We start from the raw sequence: 25420 nt of genomic DNA on the forward strand, positions 1-25420 counted from the left end.
TCTTGTTATCATCCTTATCTGAAAATGGGCCACAAAAAACATGAATAACTGCGTTGGCCGGGAATCGAACCCGGGTCAACTGCTTGGAAGGCAGCTATGCTAACCACTATACCACCAACGCTTTCCCGTATTAGTGAGTAAACGTGGTGATACTAGATTTCTATCGTCAGGCGTTGGATCAGGTTCAGGAGAGGTCTGCTGGGTGTTTAGTTTTTCTTCTCACCGGTTTAGTGGTCCATTTTGCTCCTTTTTGTTTCCTGCGACTCCGTTTTATTTATATCATCTATTATAAAGGTCGTTTTATTCTGATCTGTCCACTGGGTGGCGCCATAAATCAAATTTTAGACGTTCCTAAATAGAAGTTTTTAAATATATTTTTTGTTTTTTATTGTGAAAGTTTGTACTAGTAACCTGTCCCAGTTTCCTCCCCACAGCTTAATATGTCTGGAGGACCAAAACAGACAGTAATAAAAGCATAAATATTTTCCACAAAGCTCCTGGACGATAACGTTGAACCTGACTGATAAAAAAGATTTTCTATTTCTCTAAATTGGGGTCCTGAGGCCTCTGTGGATTTGTGGGACCCCAGTGGGTCTGATGGAGGTCTATGGGACCCCAAAGCACTATGCGGCCCCTAAAGGTGTGTAAGCCCCACGATGGAGTGTGGGGCTTTTATCACAAATGTGTTACATTCAGAGTGAGACGTCACATCGTTGAACTGTCAAGTTTGACTTGCTGGTCTCTATGACGACCACCAGCCTGTAAACAGACGGCAAGTTTCCATTCAGAGACGAAGAGGAGGAGGTAGAGGAGGGGGGGTGTCTGTGGGAACCCGGCGGGACGAGAGAGAGAGTCTCTGTGACTTTTACTGTTTCTGTCAGTGTGAGAGTGTGCGTGTGTGTGTGTGTGTGTGTGTGTGGATGGACAGATGAATGAACAGAAGTGTAATTAAATCGTCATCCCTCAGCCTCCACTGAAGGTCCGTCTCCTCCTCCTCCTCTCTGTCATGCTGAAGGAGGCCCCTGGGGGGCCCGAGGCGCACGCAGGGAGCTCTGTCTGTCAGCCAGACGGCCAATCAGAACCAACAGATTGGTACCAAACCAACTCTGGTTCACACAACAGAACCAGGAGGAAACAGTTAGAGATCATCAGGACCAACCAGCACTGTTCTTCATCATCATCATCATTATTACCATGATGGTGATGATGAAGATGGTGATGATGAAGCCAGTGAGGATGATGAAGACAGGTGGTGATTCTAATGAATAGGATGAAGATGACGATGATGGTGATGATGAAAATAAAGATAATAACTGTTATGCTAATTATGGTAATGATGATGATGAAGATGATGATGAATATAGAAATGATGGTGAAGATGGAAATGATGAAGATGTAAACGAAGATGACGTGGATGATGAAGACAACAAAAATGATGAAGATGATGTTGATGATGTAACTGATGAAGACGATGGAAGCGATGATGTAAAGGATGAAGGTGATGAAGGTGAGGATGCATCGCTGCAGTGGACCAGTGCAGCTCATTAATATGCAGCTGCTGCTGCGCTCTGCAGGGGGATGAAGGTCACCAGCCGCCCTTCACTGATAAACAACAACAACAACAATAATAACAACAATAATGATGAAACCATAATGAGCTCATTATCAGCTCCAGATTAACTTACAATAAAACATCTGCAGAGCTGCAGGAGCCATGTTGACCCAGCAGCCAATCAGAGGGCAGGATGAGCCAGCAGCCAATCAGAGGGTAGGATAAAGGCGGGGCTAAATTCAAACTGTGACTGAATCAGAATGGAGCCCAGCTAACCGTCCCGGTCCAACAGAACCTCCCTCAGCTGAGATTTTCATCCGTCTCATATTGTTTTTCTAAAGGTCCCAGCATTTCAACCAGGCTGAGCTCTGAGCTTTGACTAGGCCACTGTAATGCCTTCGTCAAACATGCTGTTGTAGACTTGCTGTGTGTTCGGAACCATCAGTCTGCTGACGACCTGGTTTGGATCCGGCTGTAACTGAGGAGCGGACAGCCTCAGATCAATCCCACATCACCAGCCTGCCACCGCCGTGCTTCACAGCCGGGATTTCTGACGATGATGACGATGACGATGACGATGACGATGATGAATACTTTATTGATCCCAACAGGGGAAATTCAAAGTCCCAGCAGCTCAAGACATTACACACAACATACACTACAATTCACACAATATACCACAAAAACACTAAATCACCAAATTAACACAATTACCAGACCAACATTACTAAGAGCTAAAAATACTCACAAACACTAAAAATCCTAAGTGCTAAATTTAAATTTATCTGTAGGTACGTTTTTCATTTGGTGCATGTTGACTTATAATGTAGCCGACAGAGTCAGTCAGAGTACAGTCCATCAGTCTGTATGACACTATAAGGAGTGTGGAGGTGAAGTCTACTGTGTCAATGTACTAAGCAGAGAAGTCTACTTCTCCCCTGCCCTTCAGTGAAGCATTGTACAGTAATATGGCCCTTGGTACAAATGACTTCCTGAGTCTGTCTGTTGAGCATGTCAGGGAGCGAAGTCTCCAGCTGATCAGACTCTTCTGCTGCATGATGGTGCTGTGGAGTGGATGACAGTCGTTGTCCATGATGTTGAGTAACTTATTCAGGGTCCTTTTATCTGATATTGACATAATGCAGTCCAGTTCCGACCCCACTACAGAGCCGGCTTTCCTTACCAGCCTGTCTAGTCGTCCAGCATCCCTCTTCTTAATGCTTCCTCCCCAGCATGTCACAGCATAGAAGAGGACGCTGGCAACGACAGACTGGTAGACCATCCAGAGGAGCTTGCTGCAGACATTGAAGGACCTCAGCCTCCTCAGGAAGTACAGCCTGCTCTGCCCCTTCTTGTAGAGTGCATCAATATTAGCTGACCAATCCAGTTTATTGTCCAGATGTACTCCCAGGTACTTGTAAGTTTTCACCACCTCCACGTTAACCCCCTCGATGGTGACTGGCAGCAGGGCAGACCTGGATCTCTTCATTTCTGCTCATTTCTCTGAAGTTTCTGCTCTTCAGAATGATTGATGGATTCAGGTAGATAGGTCATGACCTTTGAACCCTTCTCAGCATCATTGCTGATCTCTTCCAATCCTGGCATCGTGTTTAACAAAACCACTGTTCACTCAGCTGGGTCCAAATCCACCAGAACCGGGTCAGGGTTACTGTTTCACATTGTCTGCATTTTAGTTTTTCAGCCCATAACAAACTGAGATTTTTGTCTCAGAAATCCGTTGGTTCCTGGTTCTGATCCAGTTCAACAATCCGAACCTGAATGGAACCATTTCTGCGGCCCAGTCTGTCTCGTTGGATATGAAAAGCTCGGAACTTTTTTCCTCCGTGGGACTCTGTGTTTTCCAGCGTCTGTTTTCACAGATGTGCCAAACATCTGGAGCCGGAAAACACCTCAGGGCGTCCCTACCTGGGCCCCTGGCGGCCCCGCGGGGCCCGCGGGTCGGCTCGCTCTTGTTTGTCCTCCAGATCGGAGCGGGTTCCCTCTTTCATGGCTAGGTTCGGATGGGTTCGGTGCTGAAACGGTTAAAATGTCTCCGCGGAAAGTAAGCGGACACCGCGCACACACCTGACCCCGCCCACCCGGACCGCCCCGCCTGCAGCAGCGAGCGCACACACACTCCGCGAACTTCTCTCAGTTGGTCCGGAGCGCAGCGGAGCAGCAGGAGTTCGGTCCGGACGGGCAGGACGGCGCAGAGGGGACACCATGAAGCTCCTCCTGCTGCTGCTGGTGATGATGATGAAGGTCAGTGAAGTTCTGCTCCGGTCCGGTCCGGTTCGGTTTGGTTTGGTTTGATTACTGGATCAGCCGTCAGTGACCTCTGAGGAGTGAATGTGAGGAGGGTCCCTCCTCTTCATCAGGGGCCCTCAGCCTGGTTCTGAACTTTTTGGACCTTTGTGTCCCTGCAGGTTTGTCCTGCTGGTTCTGACCCGGTTCTCTGCAGGTTCTGATTCTTGATGGTCCAGATGCATCAAGAATCAGAACTAGGAGATTCATGATGATGTGTGAACGTTCTGAGGTTCTGGACCCAAACAGAGGTCTGGTCCAGTTGGGTCGGATCCAGTCGGGTCCAGTCGGGTCAAGCAGCAGCAGCGCAGACCGGTCCAGTTCTCCTCCTCTGAGGTTCTGGTCTGTCAGGCAGCTGCAGCTTCCTGTTGGTCCCACTGGGTCCAAAACCCAGAACCGCTCCGATTATCAGAACCTGTTGGATCTGGCAGGCCCGGTTCCTGTGAGATTCTGGTTCTGGTTGTGTTCCGGTCCTGGTGGCCGGGTTCTGACTCTTGGACCCGACCCCTGGAATGTGGAGGGAGGCGGGGTCGGATCAGATGGTTCTGGTTTGTAATCTGAGCCGCCTGATGTGTCAGACACTGGGCCCGTTTGTTCTGGTTCTGGTGTCGGCTGCAACAGGTGCTGCTGCTGTTCTGGTCGGATCCGGGGAACAGAACAGAGGCGGTTCTGAGCCCGGCCCACATGGGCCACAGACCCGAACAAAGCATGAAGAAAAGTTCCTACATCTGTGTAGAATCAGAGTTCTGCTGCGACCCGGTTCTGACCCGAGTCTGAGCTGAAGCCCAAACCCAAACCAGCTGAAACTAAAGCTGCACTAAAGCCGAGTTCTGACCCAAACCAAACAGAACCGAGTTCTGACCCAAACCAAGCACCAGAACCGAGTTCTGAATTGTAGGTTTGTTAAATTACGAGAATAAAGTTTTACGGCGATAAAATTGTAATAACAGGTTAAATCTCATATTATCAATGAGATTAAAGAAGTAATTTTTTAACTTCTTCACAAAAATCATTTAAAGTAAAAATGAGTAATGTTGTACATTTTGTGAAGTTTTATCAATCAGGAAATATTTAAATCATCAGCAGGATTGAAATGTTTAATTCTGATTTATTTAGAATAAAGAACCAGTCTAGATCAACCAGATCTAGATAAATCTCTCAAAGCTTTTGTCTCATTAAAACAACATTCTTTTCTTCAAATTTACACCTTTGTCTGCTGATGTTATGACTTTCTTCTGGTTCTGACACTGAAACTTTCCCAGTTGGTTTTATTTGTTTATTCTGCTTCAGGGTGCACAAGTAGCTCCCCCTGGTGGACGCCAGAGGAACTTCAGCTCCGTTCCTCATGCAGCTGATTGAAGGTTGATGTTTTATTGACAGATATCTGGCAGCAGCATGATGATGGAGACCATCTCAGACCGAGGAACCAGAACCAGACGCTACGCCATAAACCCACTGGGACACAAGTGGACTCACCACAACATCACATACAGGTGGGTCCGCCCAGAAACACCTGAACAGGTGAGCAGGAAGCAGACCGTCAGCCTGTTAAAAGAGGCGGAGCTTCAAGCAGCCTTCCAGGCGATGCTCAGGGCAGAACAAGCCCGCTGACCTGCCGCCTCTTCATCGTCCAGGATCATAAAGTTCCCCAACACCCTGAACAAGGAGGACACCCGGAAGGCCATCAGCATCGCCTTCACCAAGTGGAGCGACGTGTCGCCGCTGACCTTCACCGAGGTCACCAACGGCAGCGCCACCGCTGACATCACCATCGGTACGTCACAGCGGAAGGATCCAAACAAACTGCCGCGGTTATTATAATTAACTAAAACTACCGAAATAACAAAAACTGACACTGAGAAAACAGTTCCACTAACTGAAATAAAGAAAATCGGAAATTAATGGGGAAAAGTATAATTAACTGGAATTGTCATTTATAAAACATACTAATATTATAGACTTAATATCTTTAGTTTTAGTCTTTGTTAATCTATTTCCCCCTCACAAGCAGCTTACGCCAGCTGTCGGCACTCTGTACGCCATTATCCGCAAAATGGCGACAGCAAAAGTTGGGATAAAACACCAGTCAGTTGATTGTTCAGCAATAATAGAATACGCCGAGCTGAATTTAGTTTCCACTGAGACGCTAAGGTTGAATAATAATACAAACGTTTGTGGATTTAATTCCTCTGATCTCGTCTTTGGTGCGTTAGGTTTCTACATCTTTAACCACACCGACTGCTGGTGGTCTCCTCTCCATCCGTGCTTCGACGGCCTGAACGGAGAGCTGGCTCACGCCTTCCTGCCGCCTCGAGGAGAGATCCACTTCGACAACCACGAGTTCTGGATCCTCGGGAAGTCCAGGTTCAGCTGGAAACAAGGTAATACTTCAGCACTACCAAAACTAAAAGGATCAAATTCAAAACCAAATCATGGACTCCAGCACACATCCCTGAGGAACTCTACAAGTAATTGACCTGTAGATCAGAGTAGGAAATAAAAATCAATCTGAAAAGTAAAATTCAACAAGAAAGTCTTGTGGAAGTGTCATGCTTTTCAATAAGTTTATTTTAAGAACTATCTTAACAAACAGCAAATCACAGCCTGGGTAAAATGGAAAATATGACATCACATTATGGCCTGCAGTTTAAATAAACAGGATTGTTCACCTTCTTCTGATTCTGCTGTTAAAATCAGTTTTACCTCACAGGCTGCATTACCCCTCCTGTCCATCAGGTGTCCCTCTTAGATCAGACACTGAATGCAGCTAGAGAAAACTCTTAACGCTTCAAGCAGCAGTTCTTAATTACAAAGTTAGCATCCTGGCGGTAGCGTTAATATACGTCAACCTTGTGATTGATGAGCACAGACGGTTCCTTTTAGAACCACAGCTGGCAGACTGATCCAGAACCAGTGTTGGACCTCTGACTGTGAATCTGCAGGCGTCTGGCTGAACGACCTGGTCCAGGTGGCGGCTCATGAGATCGGTCACGCTCTGGGACTGTGGCACTCCAGAGACCCGGATGCCCTTATGCATCCCAACGCCACGTACACCGGGCAGAGAAACATCGCTCAGGACGACGTGTGGGGGATCCAGAGGCTCTATGGTACCGACCCAGAACAGAGCTGCTCTTGTCTTGATTACTCTGAAGTCTAAGTTGTTTCTGCCTCCTGTGTGCTGCAGTCAGGTCTCTGCTGAAGTGTCATTGCTAAGGATGTTGTGTTTGTAGGATGCCAGGATAAGAAGAGGGTCTGTGATCCATGGGCTCGACTCGGATTCTGCGAACGAAGAAAGACCTTCATGAGGAAGAACTGTCCGCAGCGCTGTGACCTCTGCTACGGTGACCCTGAGGATCTCTGCAGTACTCTTTATCATCATCACTCTCTGTGAAACGACAGGATCAGAACTTTGTCTGGTTTGAAAACGTATTTCCTGTCTGGGTCTCCTTCCCACCGCAGAGCCCCTGGATGTGGTTGCCACGCCAACATCGCCCCCAGCCAACCTGAAGATCAAGATGGTTCCTCGAGGGAAGGTGGTGGGTTTCCGCTGTGGCACCAAAAGCCTCCGTTCTCCCCCCAAAGTCAGGTGAGCGCCGACAGAGACTTGCTGATGAGCTGATTGGGTCGGACCCAGCAGAACTTCACTCAAACCATTTCCTCCATCCTCTGCCTCCATTTTCTGCAGCTGGTACAAAGACGGCGAGCAGATCCTGACCTCCATCCCCGGATACATCGTGATGAAGGACAGAGACCTTCGCATCGTTGCAAATGAGTTCAATGAGGGCGTCTACACCTGCCGGATCCACCGGCGTGGAGACATCGTGTCCGCCAACTCCTGGGCCATCCGGCTGAAACCAGAGCAGCCGTCCAACAGCTGAGATCGTCTGCAGGCATCACCACAGGGACAGCGAGGAGACGCGGAGGCATATGGGGCATAGCAACCTGGAGGAAAAGTCTAGCAGTTTGCAGAGACACCATGTTCCCAAAGAACCCGTCTTATGGGGAGACATTGACAGAGAATCCTACAGACCCAACAGACGCATGGATCAGAACTTGACCTCATCTCCTCAGGACTGGTACTGAAGTCAGGGACATCAATGAGTTGCAGAATGCTCTGCCAGAGTCAGGTTCAAATCAGGAGAGCTTGAACCAGGTCACCACAGACCCATGAGATGCTCTTTGACCTCTCTCCACATCACTTGAACCTTCCAACGGTGATTCTACTGATGAGAGTCGGACCTCAAACATGGCTCAACAGCCTCAGACTGGATCACATTGCCAGAACAATAGAGGTTTCTGTTATGTCAGCCTTATCTGTGGACTTTTTCTGTGTCTCAACCATCAGTTTCAGCCTTGGTCCGGACAGGAAATGGCATCATTGTCTTCACACCTGATCTGGTATTCTCTACTCGGTTTCAATGACTCGGCTCTAACAGAACTGGCACTGGAACAGAACTTTCAAACCCGAAGGTCATCCAGGTCAGGCTGGGTCTCCATCGGCACCATGAGAAGAACCCTTCAGAGAACCTGGTTTGGGTTCCTAATCAACTCCTGGAAGATCTCACCACGGTCCTACAAACACCCCCCCGGTCCATCTGATTGGCTGAATTTATTTCTGTCATACAGAGTATTTCTACAGGGGTCTTTAAAGCCGCAGTATGTAACTTTTATAAACAATATTAGTAAATATTTGTTGAAACTGTCTCCATGTTGTGACAGTATGCTATGAATCAACTAGTCTGTGAAAACAAATTGATTGACAGCGCTAAGCCCCGCCTCTTGCACACATCTTAGCACTAATAAGGTGCTAAGACCCATTCTGACTGGTTGTTTCTGGTTATCACTGAGAGAAAGCAGAGGAGCTCCATGCTGTCTGGTGAACGTTTAAACAAATAGGTAAAAATCTATTTTTTTATAAAAGTTATATACTGCACTTTTAAACTCCCACAGCCAACATCTACCAGATAACATTCTAGTTCCTAATATTGTGACGATAGAAACCTTTTGATATGTAAATAAACTCTGTTGGCTTCCAGTTGCAGGAACTTATTCTTTCCTATCCATCTCAGAAATATTCACTGTCCTGCGATTAAACTCCCAAAGTTCCAGCTTCTCTTCTTATTGGATGAGTTCAGGTCTCAGATTTCTCAAGTGGAAATAAAAGATGTCAACCAAAGTTTACTATATTCTGAATATTGGTCAGAAAAAGTTGTGAAATACTTGAGAGCTAACAGATGTCTGGATATCCAGCTAATTTTTCTACTTTTATTTATAGCAAATGGCACTTTGCAGCTGTAAGAGAGAAAGATTTGTGGAATACATTTCTACCCAAAATGTTTTGAGATTAATTTAAAAACTTGGATATCATCTGAGTTTTTAGGTGGACATGAACTAATCTATTGACCAATGTGTTTTTCTCTAGTTTAGACTGAGGCTACAGTTATTATTTATATTTTATTATCTGAAGCTGAAAAGCACAATACAAAGCTGTAAATGCTGCCATGGTGGTGCTAGCAACATTTACTAGACAACATTAAAAGTTAGCTGTGACTGCATTAACCTCTGGTTACTTTTGTTTATCAATGCTAAGCTTAACATTAGCGACAAGATGCTAACATTGTTACTTTTTATTATGTTTACTTGTTGGGTTAATTTTGTGCTGAAGTGGCATTAGCATGTTAGCTTTGTTGCACAAACGTCTTTTGTTGGTTTTCTGAGCCAAGGTTACGTTACGATGAGGGTAAAGATGCTAACAGTATCATTAGCATTCGTAGCCATAGCTAGAAAATAAATATGTTCCTGTTTAAATGGTTGTAACAGTTAAATGATGACACAGAGGGTCCTTTATGTTTGTTTACGAAGTTAGAATCTGAATACATCGATTAAAGGCCTGATCATCACCATGACGACCACGCAGCCTGCGTCTCCGTCTGAGCCGCCTGTTGTTTCCAGCTTCCTGAATGAAGGTCCAGCTGTCGACTCGCCCATCGTCGGGAACAAAAGCTGGAGAACAAAGAGTGTCTGGAGGAAAGACGGAGGGACCGGCAGGAGATGTGGGTCAGAGCCGGACGGGGTTAAACATGGGACAGACAGCGAGTTACATGCCACAGAAACAAAAGAATGGGGTTAAACAACCGACATGGTACACAGAACATGGGATAAAACTGGGATTAAGCAACAAAACACACAAGACTGGGATGATTAAAAGACAGAATGGGGCCAAAGACGAGATTAAGAGGATAAATCCAGGGTTAAAAACAAAACAAAGGAGATCCTCTTAGTTTAAAGAAGAATTTTATGTAAAATCAAGAACATTACAGACGAGACTTAGCATCCTCTTCAACCTCAGTGTCTTCAGTCAGAGGCTTCTTTACAGTCCCTGTGACAGACTGCTACAGGAGATTCATCCTGCCCATCAGCATCTACAACTCTTTGAATAACCTAATATGAGTTACAGTTTCTAATTTCCCTTTGAGTTTATTTGACTAACATGGAAAAATCATTTTAGCGGCATGAAGTTGAACAGGAATCAGTTCTGTAACAGGAGGAAGATGGGAGACGAGGTTTTGAGTTCATCTGTAGGACGGTTTATCAGGGCCGATGTCGACAGGAAACAAATCAGCTGAAAGTTTCAGAAATTTTATAGAAAACAATTTTTTGAAAAAAAGTTTCCAAACTTAAAAGTTTTTGACTTTTAGATCTCAAAGTTTTTTTCTAGAAAATACCAGAGCGTAATTTCAAAATGTCAGGGTTTTTTTCCCTCATAAATGTCCGTTGTTTTTGTTTTAATACAAAACTTTTGAATATTTTAGATGTCTTTGTTAATTTTACAATGGTCCTAAAACTCCGTCGTACGTCCCTCTGCTCCGCGGTCCGTCAGTTGAATCATTGGGGAAACGGCGCCACCTGCTGGAAGAACTCAACACCTGCAGCAGGATTTAAAACCATCTTCATCAGTTGTTTATTTTTTATATGAAAATTGATGGATAAACTATCAAACTGAAACAAAGACCAACCGCTCGGCTCCAGAACCGGGACCAGGAAACACAGAGGCAGCGCTGATGTTCAGAGTGAAACTTTATTGGTGGATCAGGAATGTTCAGGTGAGCTGCACACGGTGCAGCCTCACCTGTCGGCACCTTTACACCTTCTGATTCAAAAGGTCACTTCATGTCAGGTCCGCGAGGAGGAGACAGACTGGATCTGGACTTTAACCCCGCCCATCCTCCCTCCGCCGTCAGGCTGATGAGGCGGATCCGGAGGGGGCGGAGCTACATCCAGGTAAACAGAGGAAGGCACGGGGTGGAGCGCAGCGGCACGAGGGGCCTGCATCTGGGGGCGGGGCTAGTGCGGAAGGGCGGGGCTAGATGGAGAGCGGGGCGGGGCTTCTGTGAGAGGTCAAAGTTCAGGAATGTTTGATGTCACGCTTTCTCAGTTCAGGCCCCGCCCCCTACTGGTGACGTCACTCTACATGCCCATCCTGATGCTCTGGATGATCTGGAAGATGGCTGCAGGGAAACAGAACAACAAACTTTTACTACGTGGTTTAAATTTGTTTGATTTGCTCAAATATATGGTAATTATATTTGGATGATTTTAATATTTTTTAAAAACCTTTTTTTTCAATTATTCAACTTGATTTTTGTTTATTGGTTTTGTATGTTTTATTTAGCTTTTCTTATTAATTTTGTAACATTAAGGTGTTTTCATCAGCTCAGAGTTTGTTGTCTGGTTTTATTGTTTATCCGTCAGGCTGGATAAACAGCTGAACTCTGATCAGAGTGAGACCTCTGATCAATAACCGCTCTGCGTCCGACTGAGCATGCTCAGATAAACACACACCTGGCAGACAGGTGTTTCTTATCTGTCCTTTCTCTCTAAAGGTTGGAGCGACATCAGAGCGCTGCGACTTTTACTGTGAAAGGTCACTGCTGGTCAAATTTGCTGTGATCTCATCAACTGACATAAATCTGAATGAATAAATAGAAACATGAATCATTGTTTCTACAGAAAACAGGAAAACACATTTAGATCAAAGTCATTTCTTTTACATATTTTACTGACAACTCAGCATGCATTTCATTTCATCTTTAGTTTATTTTGTTTCTTTTTCTAGATTAACTTTCCTAAATAAAAGTACGAGCTCTAACTGATAAAAATTAAATGTTTTTTAAGATAAGAAAACAGATATTTAATCTGTAAAAATATGTAAGAACCAATTGAATGAAGCAAAAACTTAGAAAATAAACTAAAATTTATCATTAAAAATAGTTGTAAAAACAAACATCTGTGAAAATATGTAAAGTAAAACTATATAAAAATGTAATAAAATGTAAACTTGCATAAAGTTTTGAGGATTTCTCTTCCTGCTCAACAATAAAATAAATATGAAATATTTATTTTATCCAAATCTTCAGGAGAATTTTTATATTTTTTTATGTAAAGAAAGGAAACATCTTTAGTCATTTTATTTGATAAAGTTTCTCAGCAATAAAAACCTGATTTATTAAGTTTTAATCATGTAATTAAAAGCAGATTAAAATGTGACATTTAGAATGAAGCTGAACAGAAAAATTAAACTTTATTATCAAAAGATAAATTTACACGTTACACTAACCAAGGCCCTTTGGACACCCTGCTTTATTAAATTTATTGATAAAGTTTAGAATTATCTCCATATTGCTGCAGGTTTTCATCCTCTGATTGGCTCACAGCAGTTATGATCAATTAAAGCAGATCAATACTGATATTGATAACCTGAAGACTCACCTGATCCACAGACCACGAAGATGAAGAGCGCCAGCAGCCACGGTCCAACTCCCTTCTCCTCCACCAGGTTCCTCTGAAACACACAGCACTTCGATTATTGATCAGCTCTGATTGGTGATGATCAGAAGAGTCTTCATCAGCTGATCAGATGTGATCAATTGATCTTTCTCCGTGGATTTTTTCCTGGAACTTTCCTCCCCGTTTTCCTGTTGATCGATCACTGACAGCATGTTTGTAATCGGAACCGAACCGAACCGAGCTACAGAACCATTGAAAACAAATTTTAGCAGAAACAAAAGAAAAAGTCCAGCTGCCTTATGGGAACCAATCAGCGGATCGTTCTCAGGAACCTCCGTTTCTGCTAATGATGATGTCATCAAATCTCACCTTAAGCTCAAACTGGTTCGGTTCGGTCAGAATCTAATCAGAGGCTTCGGACTGGTTCCGGTCGGGTTCGGTCACTCACCGTGGACTTGGCCACGTTCCCCCGCTGCGTGATGTTCTTGCTGTGCTTCTCGTTCGCCATGCGGATCCTCTGCTTGGCCACCATCTTTTCTTCTTTGTTTGTTTGTTTGTTTGTTTGTTTGTTTATTAAGGCCGTTAACTCTCCTCGCACTCTTCGCTCCGCTGGGCTCTCGGACTGGGAGGAACACAGCTTTGTCTACGTACTCAAAAACTCAAAGCCCCGCCCCCTTTAAACAAACCACGCCCCCGATAATCACACTAACGCACGTGAAACGTGTGAGCACCAAATTCAGACTTCCGGTGCGCTTCTTCAGAATAAAATGAGGCGATTTGCTGCATTTGAAAGTGAAAACTCAAATTATCTTAGAGTAGAAAGTGTAGAAAATGTTCTCAAGAAAGAGTAGCTCAACTTCAACATAATTTAATCAAATAAGTGTAAAAAGTAGCCATCAGGCAACTTATTCAAGTGCCGTTCAATTAAGAGAAATACTTTTCTAAATATTTTAAAAAATAAAAATGCATCGAACTAATACTTAACGTAGGCAATGCATATATGTTGTATGTTAAAACAGAGTAAAGTACTTTCATTAATCATGTATGGTGCATATTCACAGTCTCAAATGGCTCAGGAGATAAACAATAACATTAGAACAAAAACTATATGCACAAAGTCTCACTTTTACATAAACCACAGGCATGTCTGCGTCACCCACATTTTTTTTTTTGGTAAAAACGAAATTATTTTTATTCTTGACACTGTATCATAACAATCCTGTATAATAATAGTACCCACGTAAAAGTGGAAACTTGGAACAAAACTATTGTTAAAATTAAAATTTTCCATCATATCTTTAAAAGGCTGTTTTGTGTGTGTGTGTGTGTGTGTGTGTGTGTGTGTGTGTGTGTGTGTGTGTGTGTGTGTGTGTGTGTGTGTGTGTGTGTGTGTGGGTGTGAATTTGAACTAATATATATATTAGCTCGAAAATGAGTGAGAAGAGGACAATTTTATTTACTCTCAGGCTTGTTTATTGTTGTCATTTAATTTCAGTTATTAAAAGTCAGCTATAATGTCCCATAAGTTTACTTAATGTAGTCCATGTCTGCTTACTCTTATTTTGAAAACGGAAGTTGTGTTAGTTTTGTGTAGTATACAGCATCTTGACCCTCGTTCAACTTTAATAAGTTGTTCATCTTTAAGAAAACAGATTTTTTTGGGTCATCGATGCCACACATTTCATCTGAAAACGAAAACAGTACTTTTTATGTTATATTTAAAATGGTAAACTCCGCTGTCATAGTTATCTTTTTAAAGAGGACCGACGTGTTATGCTGATGTGGCACTGGAAGTCCCGCCTCCTGTCCCTGTCACGCATTTCCGAGTAACTCTCTTCTTCTTCCGGCACATGTAAACATGGCGCCCCCCATTCCGCTGCTCGCAGGTAATTCCAAGTTAAATCTCTGTTTTTTGTGACGTTTCCTTCTCGTTGTCTGTTTGTTTATTCAGTGTGTGACGTTCTTGATAAGATCAGACTCTAAGGTGCAGCGTTGTTCTTTTTTATTAACCAACATTTAACCAGACTCCGTAGGAAATCCGTTCAGCGTCAATTTAACATCCGTTCGGTTGAAATATTGAAACTCCGGTAACTGAAGATTGACCTCACCAAGGGCAACAGACTGTGCTGCGTCATTCGGCTTGGTTTAAATAATCCTGAATATCTCCGGTAAAACAACGGGAATCAATAAACCACACCAATGGCTGCTGTCTGAGCTCTGGAGGTTTAAGTGACCTCCACAACACAATAAAGATCAGCTATTTCTGCTGCTAGCTGGGTTTTTGTGTTTACGCCGAAATTTTAAATCCTCATCTTCAGTTCATAAAATGTCTTTAAATTAATTTTATCTGATGGATTTACCACTTGATAGTTTAATAATCATTTAAATTAGAGCAGAGTTGAATGGCATTCAACGCAGTAACTTTAGAAAAAGTTATTGGAATTGTTTTTGTGTGATTTAGACAAAGATTTAGAAATGATCAAGAGCATTTACTGGAGTAATAATTATGGTTGTAATTTATTTAAAGTTTTCAGAAATCAACATAATGATTAAAGTCTCAAACTCAGGCCGGTTGTCTCCATGATTTGTCTGTGAACGCTACAAATACTGTAGGGTTAGAGACCATTAGGAATCCAACCAAAGACACAGACAGGTGTTGATACAATCTGTCAGTAATCAACCCTAAAAATAGAGATGGATGATATGAAAATTCGGGCCAAAATTAATATCTGATATTAATATTTCTGTTATGGCCGATAAGTGATATTTGCCGATATTGTATTTTTCTCTATCATTTTGACACGTTGAGGGAAAAACCACCTCCTGAAACAGACTGCAATAAAATGAAAAAAATATTGCCATTTGGTTTTGTGTCAGTTTTTATTTATCTGTCTGATATTGATATGTTAAAAAAATACTAATGTTGACTGATACAGATGCTAGTGCTGTTACTTGCATATTGCATGTCTACAAAAAAATGCCTAAAAGAATCACAAAACGTGGCTTTCCTGTAATCAGGAATATTCCTGCAGTCAGAGTGTCTCTTCCTGCTGCAGCTTCACCGTGTTTTTGTTTCAGTGCGTGGATCAGACGGAACGTCGTTGCTGTGCGGACCCCCGCGGTGTGAGCAGTACTCGTCCTTCCAGAGGTGCTCTCCTCCCCTCTGTAATCAAACAGCTTCCTGTGACCTTTTGTGACCTCGTCTCTGTGTCTCTCAGGGACAGCCGGCCCAGCAGGTACCTCACCTTCAGCAGGGACGGGACGCTTGTAGGATGGTGCAACGGACACAGGTTGGTTTTTAATTGCTTGTCTTCACGCAGCAACATGGCGGCTTGTTGACTGTCTGTCTTTCTGTCCTCCAGCGTCTCGGTGGTGAAATGTGCGGACGGATCTGTGGTGTCCACCTTTGACCTCCCAAAAACAGCTCTGCTGGAGTTCTCTCCCCTCAACAACATCCTGGTCACCTGGCAACCGTACACCAGTAAGAGACGACCCAGAGACGTTGGAGGAAACGTCCGTGAAGTCTCTGAGACTCTGTCTGTCTGTCTGTCCTTGCAGAGACTCAGGACAGTCCTCAGGGGGAAGCCAACCTGCAGCTGTGGGAGTTACAGAGCGGCCGACTGATCAAAGCTCTGTACCAGAAGAAAGTCGACTCCTGGTTGGTCCAGTACACTCTGCATGCGTTCTGATTGGCTCTCGGTTTCCCCAGAGTGTCATAAGCCTGGTGGGCTGCTGGGCTTTATTTGCTCCCACCAGGCTAAACATTGTCTGTTTATTTTAAATAGCAGTTTTTACCCACCAGCTCGACAAAAAGGTTATATCACAATATAAGAGTTTCATGTCAGTTGATATTGACAATTATTGATTAGTCATTTTATATGTCAAAACTGCCAAACTAGTGCCATGGGATTTCCTCTTTTATCCTTGTTCTTTTATTTTTAAGCAGTTATGATTTGATGTGCAAGTTAGTCCACGGGTTGTCGCTAAGCAACCAAAGAGTGAGTTAGTTGATTCCACCAACCTAGCTTAGCTAGCTGTGAGAGGTTGAGCTAAAGTCTTTCCTCTGCCTTCATCCCCCAGAATTCTTTGCAGTTCTGGATCTGATCTCAGTGAATATTTTATCAGATTCTGCTGGTACTGATTATAACAATAATATATTGTTATTGGTTTATTGTAACACTGATAGCAAAGACGGGTTAAACAACATCCTTGGTGAAAGTGAGTCTGAGGTCAGGGGTCAGTATTTAATCGCTTCCTGTCTCTACCTGCCCACATGCTAACGTCTTCATCTGATAAAGCCACAAGACATAAATAAATAATCCAAAATATGTTGGACGCTGTTTTTCCTGAAAGAATGGATGCTGGCAACCGTCTGCGTATGACAAAATGTTTGTGCCACTAACCGGAGTGTGCAGTGAGGCTGGTGTGAGTGTTTACATCTTTGTTTCTGTGCTAAGTGAGCCTCAGCAGCAGCCAATCACAGACAGCCATTCAACTACTGGAACAGTCACATTTTCAAATTTCCTGTGAATTTTTTAGGTTTTATAGCTTGACAACATGGTGGGCTGCTACCAGTGGGGTTAGCTAGTTTTCTGGGTGGATCCGTGTTTCTGATCGATCGGTCGGGTTTCATGTCTGTCGTTGTCTCCAGGTGTCCCAAGTGGTCTGAAGACGAGAAGGTCTGTGTGAGGAGCGTCAACAACGAGCTGCACTTCTATGAGAACAATGACTTCAGTGAGAAACTTTCTGCTTCATTTCATGTTTTACCGCCATCTGCTGGCAGAACGCGGCACAGCAAGAGTCTCCTACATCCGTGATACTCTGCTGTAGATTCATGCTAAAGAGACGCAAAGAACTTTTTCACATTAATTCAGTTTCGTCATATTTAGTCTTGTTTTTATTTTTATTTCTGTTAAAAAATTTATGTTTTTCACCTTTAAATTTAATTTTATTGGTTTTTGTTAACAATTTCAGCCTTGGTTAGCAGTCGGTTAGTGGTTGGTCTTACAGGAAACCAGCATGTCAGGGGTGTCCAAAGTGTGGCCCACGGGCCATTTGTGGCCCTTGAAATGACCTTTTTTGGCCCGTTAGTCAAGAATGGTAGGAAACTTGGTGAAGAAGACAGAAAAATTTTTTTTTGGATTTATAATAATAATAATAATAATAATAAACAACAAAAACCCCACACAAACTCATTTTCACATTTTTTTAATATGAATTTTGTTGGATATCAGGCCTCTCGTCGTCATGGTAACGCCAGCGTCTTGTTTTCTTCCTCAGACTCCATCGCCAACAAGCTTCACATGCAGAAAGTTTCTGACTTCGCCGCATCGCCAGGAGCTCAGCCCTGCAAGGTGAGACCAAACCGGGTCGTCCCCGTTTGTTACCTTTACTCACTACGTCCCCGTCTGTCCCCCTCTGTCCCTGTCTGTCCCTCTCCGTCCCCCTCCGTCCCTGTCTGTCCCTGTCTGTCCCCGTCTGTCCCTGTCTGTCCTCTGCAGGTAGCCATCTACGTCCCTGGCAGTAAAGGAGCGCCGTCCTTCGTGCGGCTCTATCAGTACCCGGTTCTGGGCGGACCCGGCGCGGCGCTCGCTAACAAGAGCTTCTTCAAGGCGGATAAAGTTATGATGCAGTGGAACCAGAAAGGTGAGCGGGTCAAGTCCAGAGTCCGGCCCGGTCCGGTCCAGAGCCCAGCCCGGTCCGGTCCGGACTCTGACCCGTGTCTCCCCCCCAGCCTCCGCCGTCCTGGTCACGGCGAGCACAGAGGTGGATAAAAGCGGCGCTTCGTATTACGGCGAGCAGACGCTGCACTACCTGGGTGTGAACGGAGAGACGGCTCTGGTCCAGCTGGGTAAGAACCAAGCTCGGTAGGCGACCCGGTTCTGATCCAGAACACCGACTCCCTCCGTCTGACTCTCCTGCAGCCAAGAACGGGCCGATCTACGACACGGCCTGGAGCCCCAACTCCTCAGAGTTCTGCGTGGTTTACGGCTTCATGCCGGCCAAAGCCACCGTCTTCAACCTGAAGTGTGAAGCCGTGTTTGACTTCGGGACCGGCCCGCGAAACGCCGCCTACTACAGGTAGGGAGGGGAATCTCATCCTTAAAGCTGCAGCATGTAACATTTATAGTAAATATGGTTTTTATATATTTGTTAAAACTGTCAGCATGTTGTGAAAGTTTATGATCACTTCCTCCCTGCTGTCTGCAGAAATGCACCAAAAACATCCAGTCAGAGCTCGGAGGCGGGGCTTAGCGCTGACAGTCAATCTCATGAACACGATGCTAATGTTCTTATAACAAAAAGTTATTGGAAAAACAGCTTAAAATATAATATTATCATTTTAGTTTACCTAGAACAGCAGCAATAAATGTCAATTAAATGTTTTTTTTTAGTTCATTGTATTGATTTTAAATCCAAAGTACTGGAAAAGTTTTAAAACTTACCTTAAAAATACTTGAACTTTACAGTTTGAAAAGAGTTCAGATGCTGTCAGGTGGTAAAATCTGCTTTGTGAGTCTAAAAATCTTTTAGGTTTCAGTCGAATTATTTTCCTCCTGCCTCAGTCCTCAGGGCCACATCCTGGTTCTGGCCGGGTTCGGGAACCTCAGGGGCAAGATGGAAGTTTGGGACGTGAAGAAGTACAAACAGGTGAGCGGTTTACCTGCAGCAGGGCTCAGGTCATGACAGCTGCTGGCTGTACAGGGGAAATCCTAGAGTTTCTAACTTGGGACAGTCGGAAAACTTCCTGAAACTGCCGTTTTTATTTCATGCACCATTTTACGATTTTAAGCTAAAAATGTTTTCATTTTAAAACAGGAATGTTTTTAACACATTTTTCACTTCTGTCCACATGGAAATTAGTTTTAGGAGTTTTATTTATTTTAGAAAAAACAGTTTTCAGAGTGAGTGAGTTCAAAGTTCACTCTCATGTATTCTGGTGGCGAGTGAAAAAGGTGAACCTGATTTCATACCATAAACATGTAAATGTGACCTGGGATGACCATAAACTTAGGAACGTTTGTTCTTTTAGCTCCCGTTAGCTGTTCATTTTCAGCTATGTTTTTCCTGTTAGCATCAGTTAGCTTCCGTTAGCTGTTCATTTTTAGCAAAATTTTTTCTGTTAGCATATGTTAGCTTCCGTTAGCTGTTTATTTTTGGCAAAGTCTTTCCTGTTAGCATCTATTAGCTTCCGTTTAGCTATTCATTTTTAGCTATGCTTCCCCTGTTAGCATCTGTTAGCTGTTCATTTTTAGCTAAGTTTTCTGTGTTAGCATTTGATAGCTGTTCACTTTTAGCTAAGTTTTCCCTGTTAGCATCTGTTAGCTTTCATTAGCTGTTCATTTTTAGCTAAGTTTTCCTGTTAGCATCTGTTAGCTCTTAATTTTTAGCTAAGTTTTCCGTGTTAGCATCTGTTAGCTGTTAATTTTTAGCTAAGTTTTTCCGGTTAGCATCTATTAGCTTCCGTTTAGCTGTTCATTTTCAGCTAAATTTTTTCTGTTAGCATATGTTAGCTTCCGTTAGCTGTTTATTTTTGGCTAAGTTTTTCCTGTTAGCATCTATTAGCTTCCATTTAGCTGTTCATTTTCAGCTAAATTTTTTCTGTTAGCATATGTTAGCTTCCGTTAGCTGTTTATTTTTGGCTAAGTTTCCCCTGTTAGCATCTGTTAGCTGTTCATTTTTAGCTAAGTTTTCCGTGTTAGCATCGGTTAGTTGTTTATTTTTAGCTAAGTTTCCCCTGTTAGCATCTGTTAGCTGTTCATTTTTAGCTAAGTTTTCCGTGTTAGCATCGGTTAGCTGTTTATTTTTAGCTAAGTTTTCCCTGTTAGCATCTGTTAGCTTTCATTAGCTGTTCATTTTTAGCTAAGTTTTTCCTGTTAGCATCTGTTGGCTTCCGTTAGCTGTTTATTTTTGGCTAAGTTTTTCCTGTTAGCATCTGTTAGCTTCCGTTAGCTGTTTATTTTTGGCTAAGTTTTTCCTGTTAGCATCTGTTAGCTCCGGTTAGATGAGTTAAAATAAGTGAATTAAATCATCCAGGTGTCTCTTTTGCAGTGATTACTGTCTGTTCTCCTGCAGGTGTCAATGCCTGAGGCTCCAGACGCCACATGTTTCTCCTGGTGTCCCGACGGCGAGCACATCGTCACGGCGACCTGCGCCCCTCGGCTGCGGGTCAGTAATGGTTATAAGATCTGGCACTACACGGGCTCGGTTCTGCAGAAGCATGATGTTGCAAAGGGCGCAGAGCTGTGGGACGTCCGCTGGCAGCCGTTCCTGGACGGTACCTTTCCGGAGCGGCCCATCCGGTACCAGGCGGCGCCGAGCGAGTTGGGCTCCACCCAGGCCGCCCCCAAGCAGGCGTACCGTCCCCCAGCACTGAGGCACCTGCCGGCCGCTCCCAGCTCCAAACTGGTGAGGAAGCGTTAAAATACCTCCAGCCTGGAGCTGAATGTCTGTGGTAACAGAGTGTGTGTCCGTCAGCATGAGGAAGAACCTCCTCAGAACCTCCAGACCGGACCGGGAGGAGAGAAGAGCCTCTCCAAGACGGCTTTGAAGAACCAGAGGAAGCGAGAAGCAAAGAAAGCCGCCAAACTGGTGAGCAGAACCGCGATTACTTCCTCCAATCGGATTCCAAATGGCGGTTTAGTTTCATCTGATATCAGATATCAGTCACAGACTAGAGACGCACCGATCGTCTCAACATCTGGTTCAGTAAATTCTAGATCAGGTATCTGGGACGATGTTCTAGATCTGTAAGACCGGATCTGTTCAGTCTAATTCAGGGACATCCAAAGTGCAGCACATGAATGAAGTGTTATTTGGTAAATAGTAACACTTTTAATGCAAAATGATAAACTTTTAATGCATCGCGGCAGTAGAGCCAGATAGAAATGTTTTAATTCAGTTCAGCTGTTTTTCTGCATCGGATCGGCCGACGCCAAACCTCACGTATCGGAAGTGAAAACAGTCGATCGGTGCGAAGGAGTCCTCGTCCTGCTGCTCCGACTCTGATTATCTGTGATAATACCTTAAATCTCGATGCAGGAGGCCAAACCTGACCCTGAACCTCAATCTGCTCCCCCACCTGTGAGCCACAGCCAATCAGAGGCCGGCAGCGGCAGCGGAGACCCAGAGACCGACAAGAAGATCAAGAACTTAAACAAGGTGAGAGGAAATGGGACCGCTATGAAATCTGCCTCTGCTGCCTGAAAATCAAACTTCAGGAGATTAAAACCTTCTAATCTAATCTGTTGTAAACGATTCTCCTGTTCTATTCTCAGAAACTGAGAGCCATCGAGGAGCTGAAGGAGCAGCAGGCGTCTGGGAAAGTTCTGCAGAAGAACCAGGTGACGGATCCGGAAACGCAGCAGAATATCGTCTGCAAACGGAGTAACATTCAGACCAGTATGGTGACCTCTGACCTTTAAAGAAAGCTGCTCTGTCTGCTGCAGGTGGAGAAGATCCAGAAGGAGGAGCAGCTGCTGAAGGAGCTGCAGGCGCTGCAGGTCAACCTGTAGGGCGTCTTCCCAGCATGCTTCACTCTGACACAGCCAGGAGCAGTGGCTGATGGGACAAAAACGGGACTGGATCGGGGGGCGGGGCTTAGCCGTTTGCTGAGCAACAGCGGCATTCTGGGAAACGTAGGCAGTAGGTGGTGAAGCTGCCTTGTCTGTACAGTGTTTCACAATAAAAACCTGTTTTGAAGCTCAGCGTCTTTAATGTGGAGTCATGACCTCTGACCCTGGTTCTGACCTGGTTTTGGGTCCATCTCATCACCAGAACAGCTGGAGTCTGGAAAGTTTTCCAATTTTTGTTTCATTTTTCCTTCTGGAATGTTTTCTATCACTTTAGTATCCCTTATCTTGTTTTTTTGGCTCTGATTGGTTCACTTTGCTGCCTGTTCAGCCTCACTCTGCTCCTATTGGCTGTATTTTCAACCAATAGGATGATGCAATCAAAGGCACAACCAAAAATACTGAACGAAACACAAAATTTGCGGAGTTGTGACGTCATCATCGCGGATCGCTCTGATTGGCCGTTTCTGAACTCTCACCAACAAACGTGTTTGTCTCAAAGCACTCCTCCCTCTCCGCCCGAGCTCTCCGCCGGCTGGCTGTGACCGAGCGGATCCTCTCTACGTGTTTTCTATTGATCGTTGCAGACACTTCCTGCTTAAAGGTGCTGTTCTGGTACCGGTACCGGGAGCTGTGGTTCAGAACGGAGGCTTAACGGCAGTAGAGAGGAACTACAGCTGAACCAGTTTACGGCACGTCGTGAAGCGGAGGAAACACGTGCCGGTAAGGAACCAGTTCTGGTTAACGGTCTGTAATGTCAGCTATTGGGACAAATTCTGGTTCCGAACTATCTGGCAGTAATGATGAACGTAGATATTGTCAGAGTTCATGAGTCCACACCGAACCGGTTCTTCCGATGTACAGAACCGAGAACCGTTTAGGAACCTGACTGGTCCAAACACCTGGAGATCCAGAACATTTCCGGACCGTAAAGCCAGAACCCTTCTCTTACCATAAAGTTCATTTGAGTCACAGTTTTCCTGGACCGGAACCGGAACCAGTTCGGGCAAAATCTGTTTTACATCAATACTGAGGAAATTATGGGAAAAGTTTCCATATAAAGACCAAAATTAATTTAAATCAGTTGAAGTTAAGCTATTATTTAACTGCTTTAAATATTTGCTTTTTTGATTTTGTTTGACTTTTTTTAGTTCATAATTTAATGTTTTGTCTGCTTTAGAGTGCATAAATGTCGCAAAACATTTCGTTAAGTTTCTGAGAAATACAGAAATAAAAATACAAACTGATTATTAAAATCAGAAAGCAAAGTTAAATAAATCCATGTTTAAATTCTGGCTGCACGTCCCAAAACACTCTTCACTAACTGATCCAGAAAGACTTGCTTTTATTTTAACCTTTCAGACAGTAACCGTGGCAACAAGACAAGGTTAGCATCTCAAAAGATAAATTAATACTTGAACTGGATCTATCGTAATAGACATGAATCAGAGGCTCAGTCTAACTCCTGGTTTCTGTTCTCTTCCCTTATTGGTTGATTTCTGTAGATGGAGGCGGAGCTGCAGCCTCAGGAGGAACAGAGCCCCGCCCACGTCATCGGGCTGAGTCTCTGTGACTCCGCCCCCCTCCTGTGGCGGCTCCAAGACCTGAAGGCCGTGAGGTCCGACGGCCTGGTGGGGGCGCTGCTCGGGTCGCTGCCCAGAACCCCCCGGCAGAACGTCCGACTGGGCCGGCCGCTGCTGCTGCTGCCGGAGGAGGAGAGGCTGCTGGGAGAACGGCGCGGCGTCGGCGCTCTGCCCGCCCAGAACCAGGTCAGCAAACGGGCCGGGTCAGATGTTCTGGGTAATACCTGGGTCAGAACCAAGATGAGGGAGCAGAACAGGTCAGACATTTGTAAAGAAGATGTCTGGGGGTGGAGCTTAAATTTCATCTATTGAAATGAAGAAGGTCACTAAGGTGCGTTTGTTTCATCATTGCTGTCAGGAAGCAGCGGGGTGGAGCTAGAGCTGAGGGTGTGTTTGTTCTGTTGACATCAGGACGCGGCGGGCGGGGAGCTGCAGCAGCGTTATGTGGAGCAGCAGCGGAGGAGCTTCGAGGAGCAGAGCGTCCTCGCTCTGGAGGAAAGGAAGTCGGCGTTTGTGCGAGCCATGACATCATCATCAGGTGGGATCGTTACTATGGTGAGATTTTTGTCCTGCTGCGCTCTAACGGTTCTGGTTCTGATCCAGGTTCAGACGAGGCCCTGCAGCGCCGCCTGCTGGACCTGGAGCAAAACTTCAACTTTCCGCGCTCAGCGCTGGCGGTGCAGCTGAGCACGGCGAGGGCGGGGCTTAGCCACTGTCCGGAAGCCCGCGCCTTCCTGGAGGCCGACTGGCCAATCAGAGCGCAGCGCTGCCCCCGCAGGGAGGCCAGGTTCCAGGTGTTCAGGGACCTGCGGGGGCGGGGCTTCTTCCTGACGTCTGCAGGGAAGTTCGGCGGAGACTTCCTGGTGTATCCAGGTGAACCTGAACACCCGACCTCTGTTTGACCCCGCTGACCTGTTTGACCCCACTGACCTCCAGCTGACTCCGCCCCCTCGTCCTCAGGTGACCCGCTGCGCTTCCACGCCCACTTCATCGCCGTCTGCCTGGCGCTGGACGAGTCCGTCTGCCTGCTGGACGTCCTCTGTGTGGCCCGGCTCGGCTCCAACGTCAAGAAGACGGTTCTGCTGTGTTCGCCGGCGCCGGACGGCCCGGTCCGCTACACCTCGCTGCAGTGGAGCGGGATGGTGTGAGATCCTTACCGGACCGGACCGGACCGGATTCAGTCACCTGGTGGAGGGAATGCTGTCCTGTCTACAGCGACCCGACCCGACCCGACCTGTGTGGTACCGCTCAGTGGATCCAGACTGATCCACTCTTATTAAGAACATTTTATTGAAGATTAATGGACTCTTTAAATTCTTCAATGTTTGGAGAAAATGTTGAAGTTGAAAACAAAGAGAAAATAAACTCGACTTTTCTTCTTAAACTTTGTAAGTCGGTTCTTAAAGCTGCAGTACGTCATTTTATTTAAAAAACCGTCAACATGTGACAGAATTTTAGACAGATAATCTGAAAAAATAAAGCTCCTCTGCCTTCTCCCTGTGCTAACTAGAAAAAACCAATTACAGCCAGGAGGCGGGGCTTAGCGCTGTTAATCACCTCCTCAGTTTGCTCTTTGCTACATTGTAGCTAGCAATGCATGTTGTGAATGCTAAAGCTCGTTA

General features: G+C 44.9%; 4 protein-coding genes and 1 non-coding gene across 5 annotated transcripts; 3 read left to right on the top strand and 2 right to left on the bottom strand.

The window, feature by feature from the left end:
* Nucleotides 1–49: 49 nt before the first annotated feature.
* On the bottom strand, nt 50–121 carry trnag-ucc. The gene has a single exon. It is a non-coding gene; the product is annotated as a tRNA-Gly (tRNA).
* Nucleotides 122–3691: 3570 nt separating this feature from the next.
* On the top strand, nt 3692–9411 carry mmp23bb (matrix metallopeptidase 23bb). Its single transcript, XM_044119916.1, has 8 exons — nt 3692–3814; nt 5237–5349; nt 5491–5630; nt 6070–6237; nt 6799–6963; nt 7087–7197; nt 7316–7442; nt 7542–9411. The coding sequence occupies exons 1-8, from the start codon at nt 3776–3778 to the stop codon at nt 7732–7734; spliced, it is 1056 nt and encodes a 351-aa protein (XP_043975851.1). The 5' UTR covers nt 3692–3775; the 3' UTR covers nt 7735–9411.
* Nucleotides 9412–10915: 1504 nt separating this feature from the next.
* Nucleotides 10916–13296, bottom strand: serp1 (stress-associated endoplasmic reticulum protein 1). Its single transcript, XM_044119917.1, has 3 exons — nt 13092–13296; nt 12626–12698; nt 10916–11364 (listed from the first exon to the last, which is right to left on the bottom strand). The coding sequence occupies exons 1-3, from the start codon at nt 13173–13175 to the stop codon at nt 11324–11326; spliced, it is 198 nt and encodes a 65-aa protein (XP_043975852.1). The 5' UTR covers nt 13176–13296; the 3' UTR covers nt 10916–11323.
* A 1129-nt stretch (nt 13297–14425) lies between these two features.
* Nucleotides 14426–22345, top strand: eif2a (eukaryotic translation initiation factor 2A). Its single transcript, XM_044119919.1, has 16 exons — nt 14426–14529; nt 15722–15791; nt 15862–15933; nt 16006–16124; nt 16202–16301; nt 17295–17377; nt 17924–17997; nt 18145–18289; nt 18378–18494; nt 18568–18724; nt 19210–19294; nt 20720–21052; nt 21122–21235; nt 21686–21805; nt 21922–21987; nt 22093–22345. The coding sequence occupies exons 1-16, from the start codon at nt 14502–14504 to the stop codon at nt 22156–22158; spliced, it is 1749 nt and encodes a 582-aa protein (XP_043975854.1). The 5' UTR covers nt 14426–14501; the 3' UTR covers nt 22159–22345.
* A 363-nt stretch (nt 22346–22708) lies between these two features.
* On the top strand, nt 22709–25182 carry tsen34 (TSEN34 tRNA splicing endonuclease subunit). The gene is made up of 5 exons (XM_044119920.1): nt 22709–22938; nt 23721–23984; nt 24210–24336; nt 24402–24671; nt 24759–25182. Exons 2-5 carry the CDS (start codon nt 23721–23723, stop codon nt 24944–24946), a joined length of 849 nt encoding a protein of 282 aa, XP_043975855.1. The 5' UTR covers nt 22709–22938; the 3' UTR covers nt 24947–25182.
* Nucleotides 25183–25420: the final 238 nt, after the last annotated feature.

Source organism: Gambusia affinis, linkage group LG06 (genome assembly GCF_019740435.1).
Source record: "Gambusia affinis linkage group LG06, SWU_Gaff_1.0, whole genome shotgun sequence".
NCBI lineage: Eukaryota > Metazoa > Chordata > Actinopteri > Cyprinodontiformes > Poeciliidae > Gambusia > Gambusia affinis.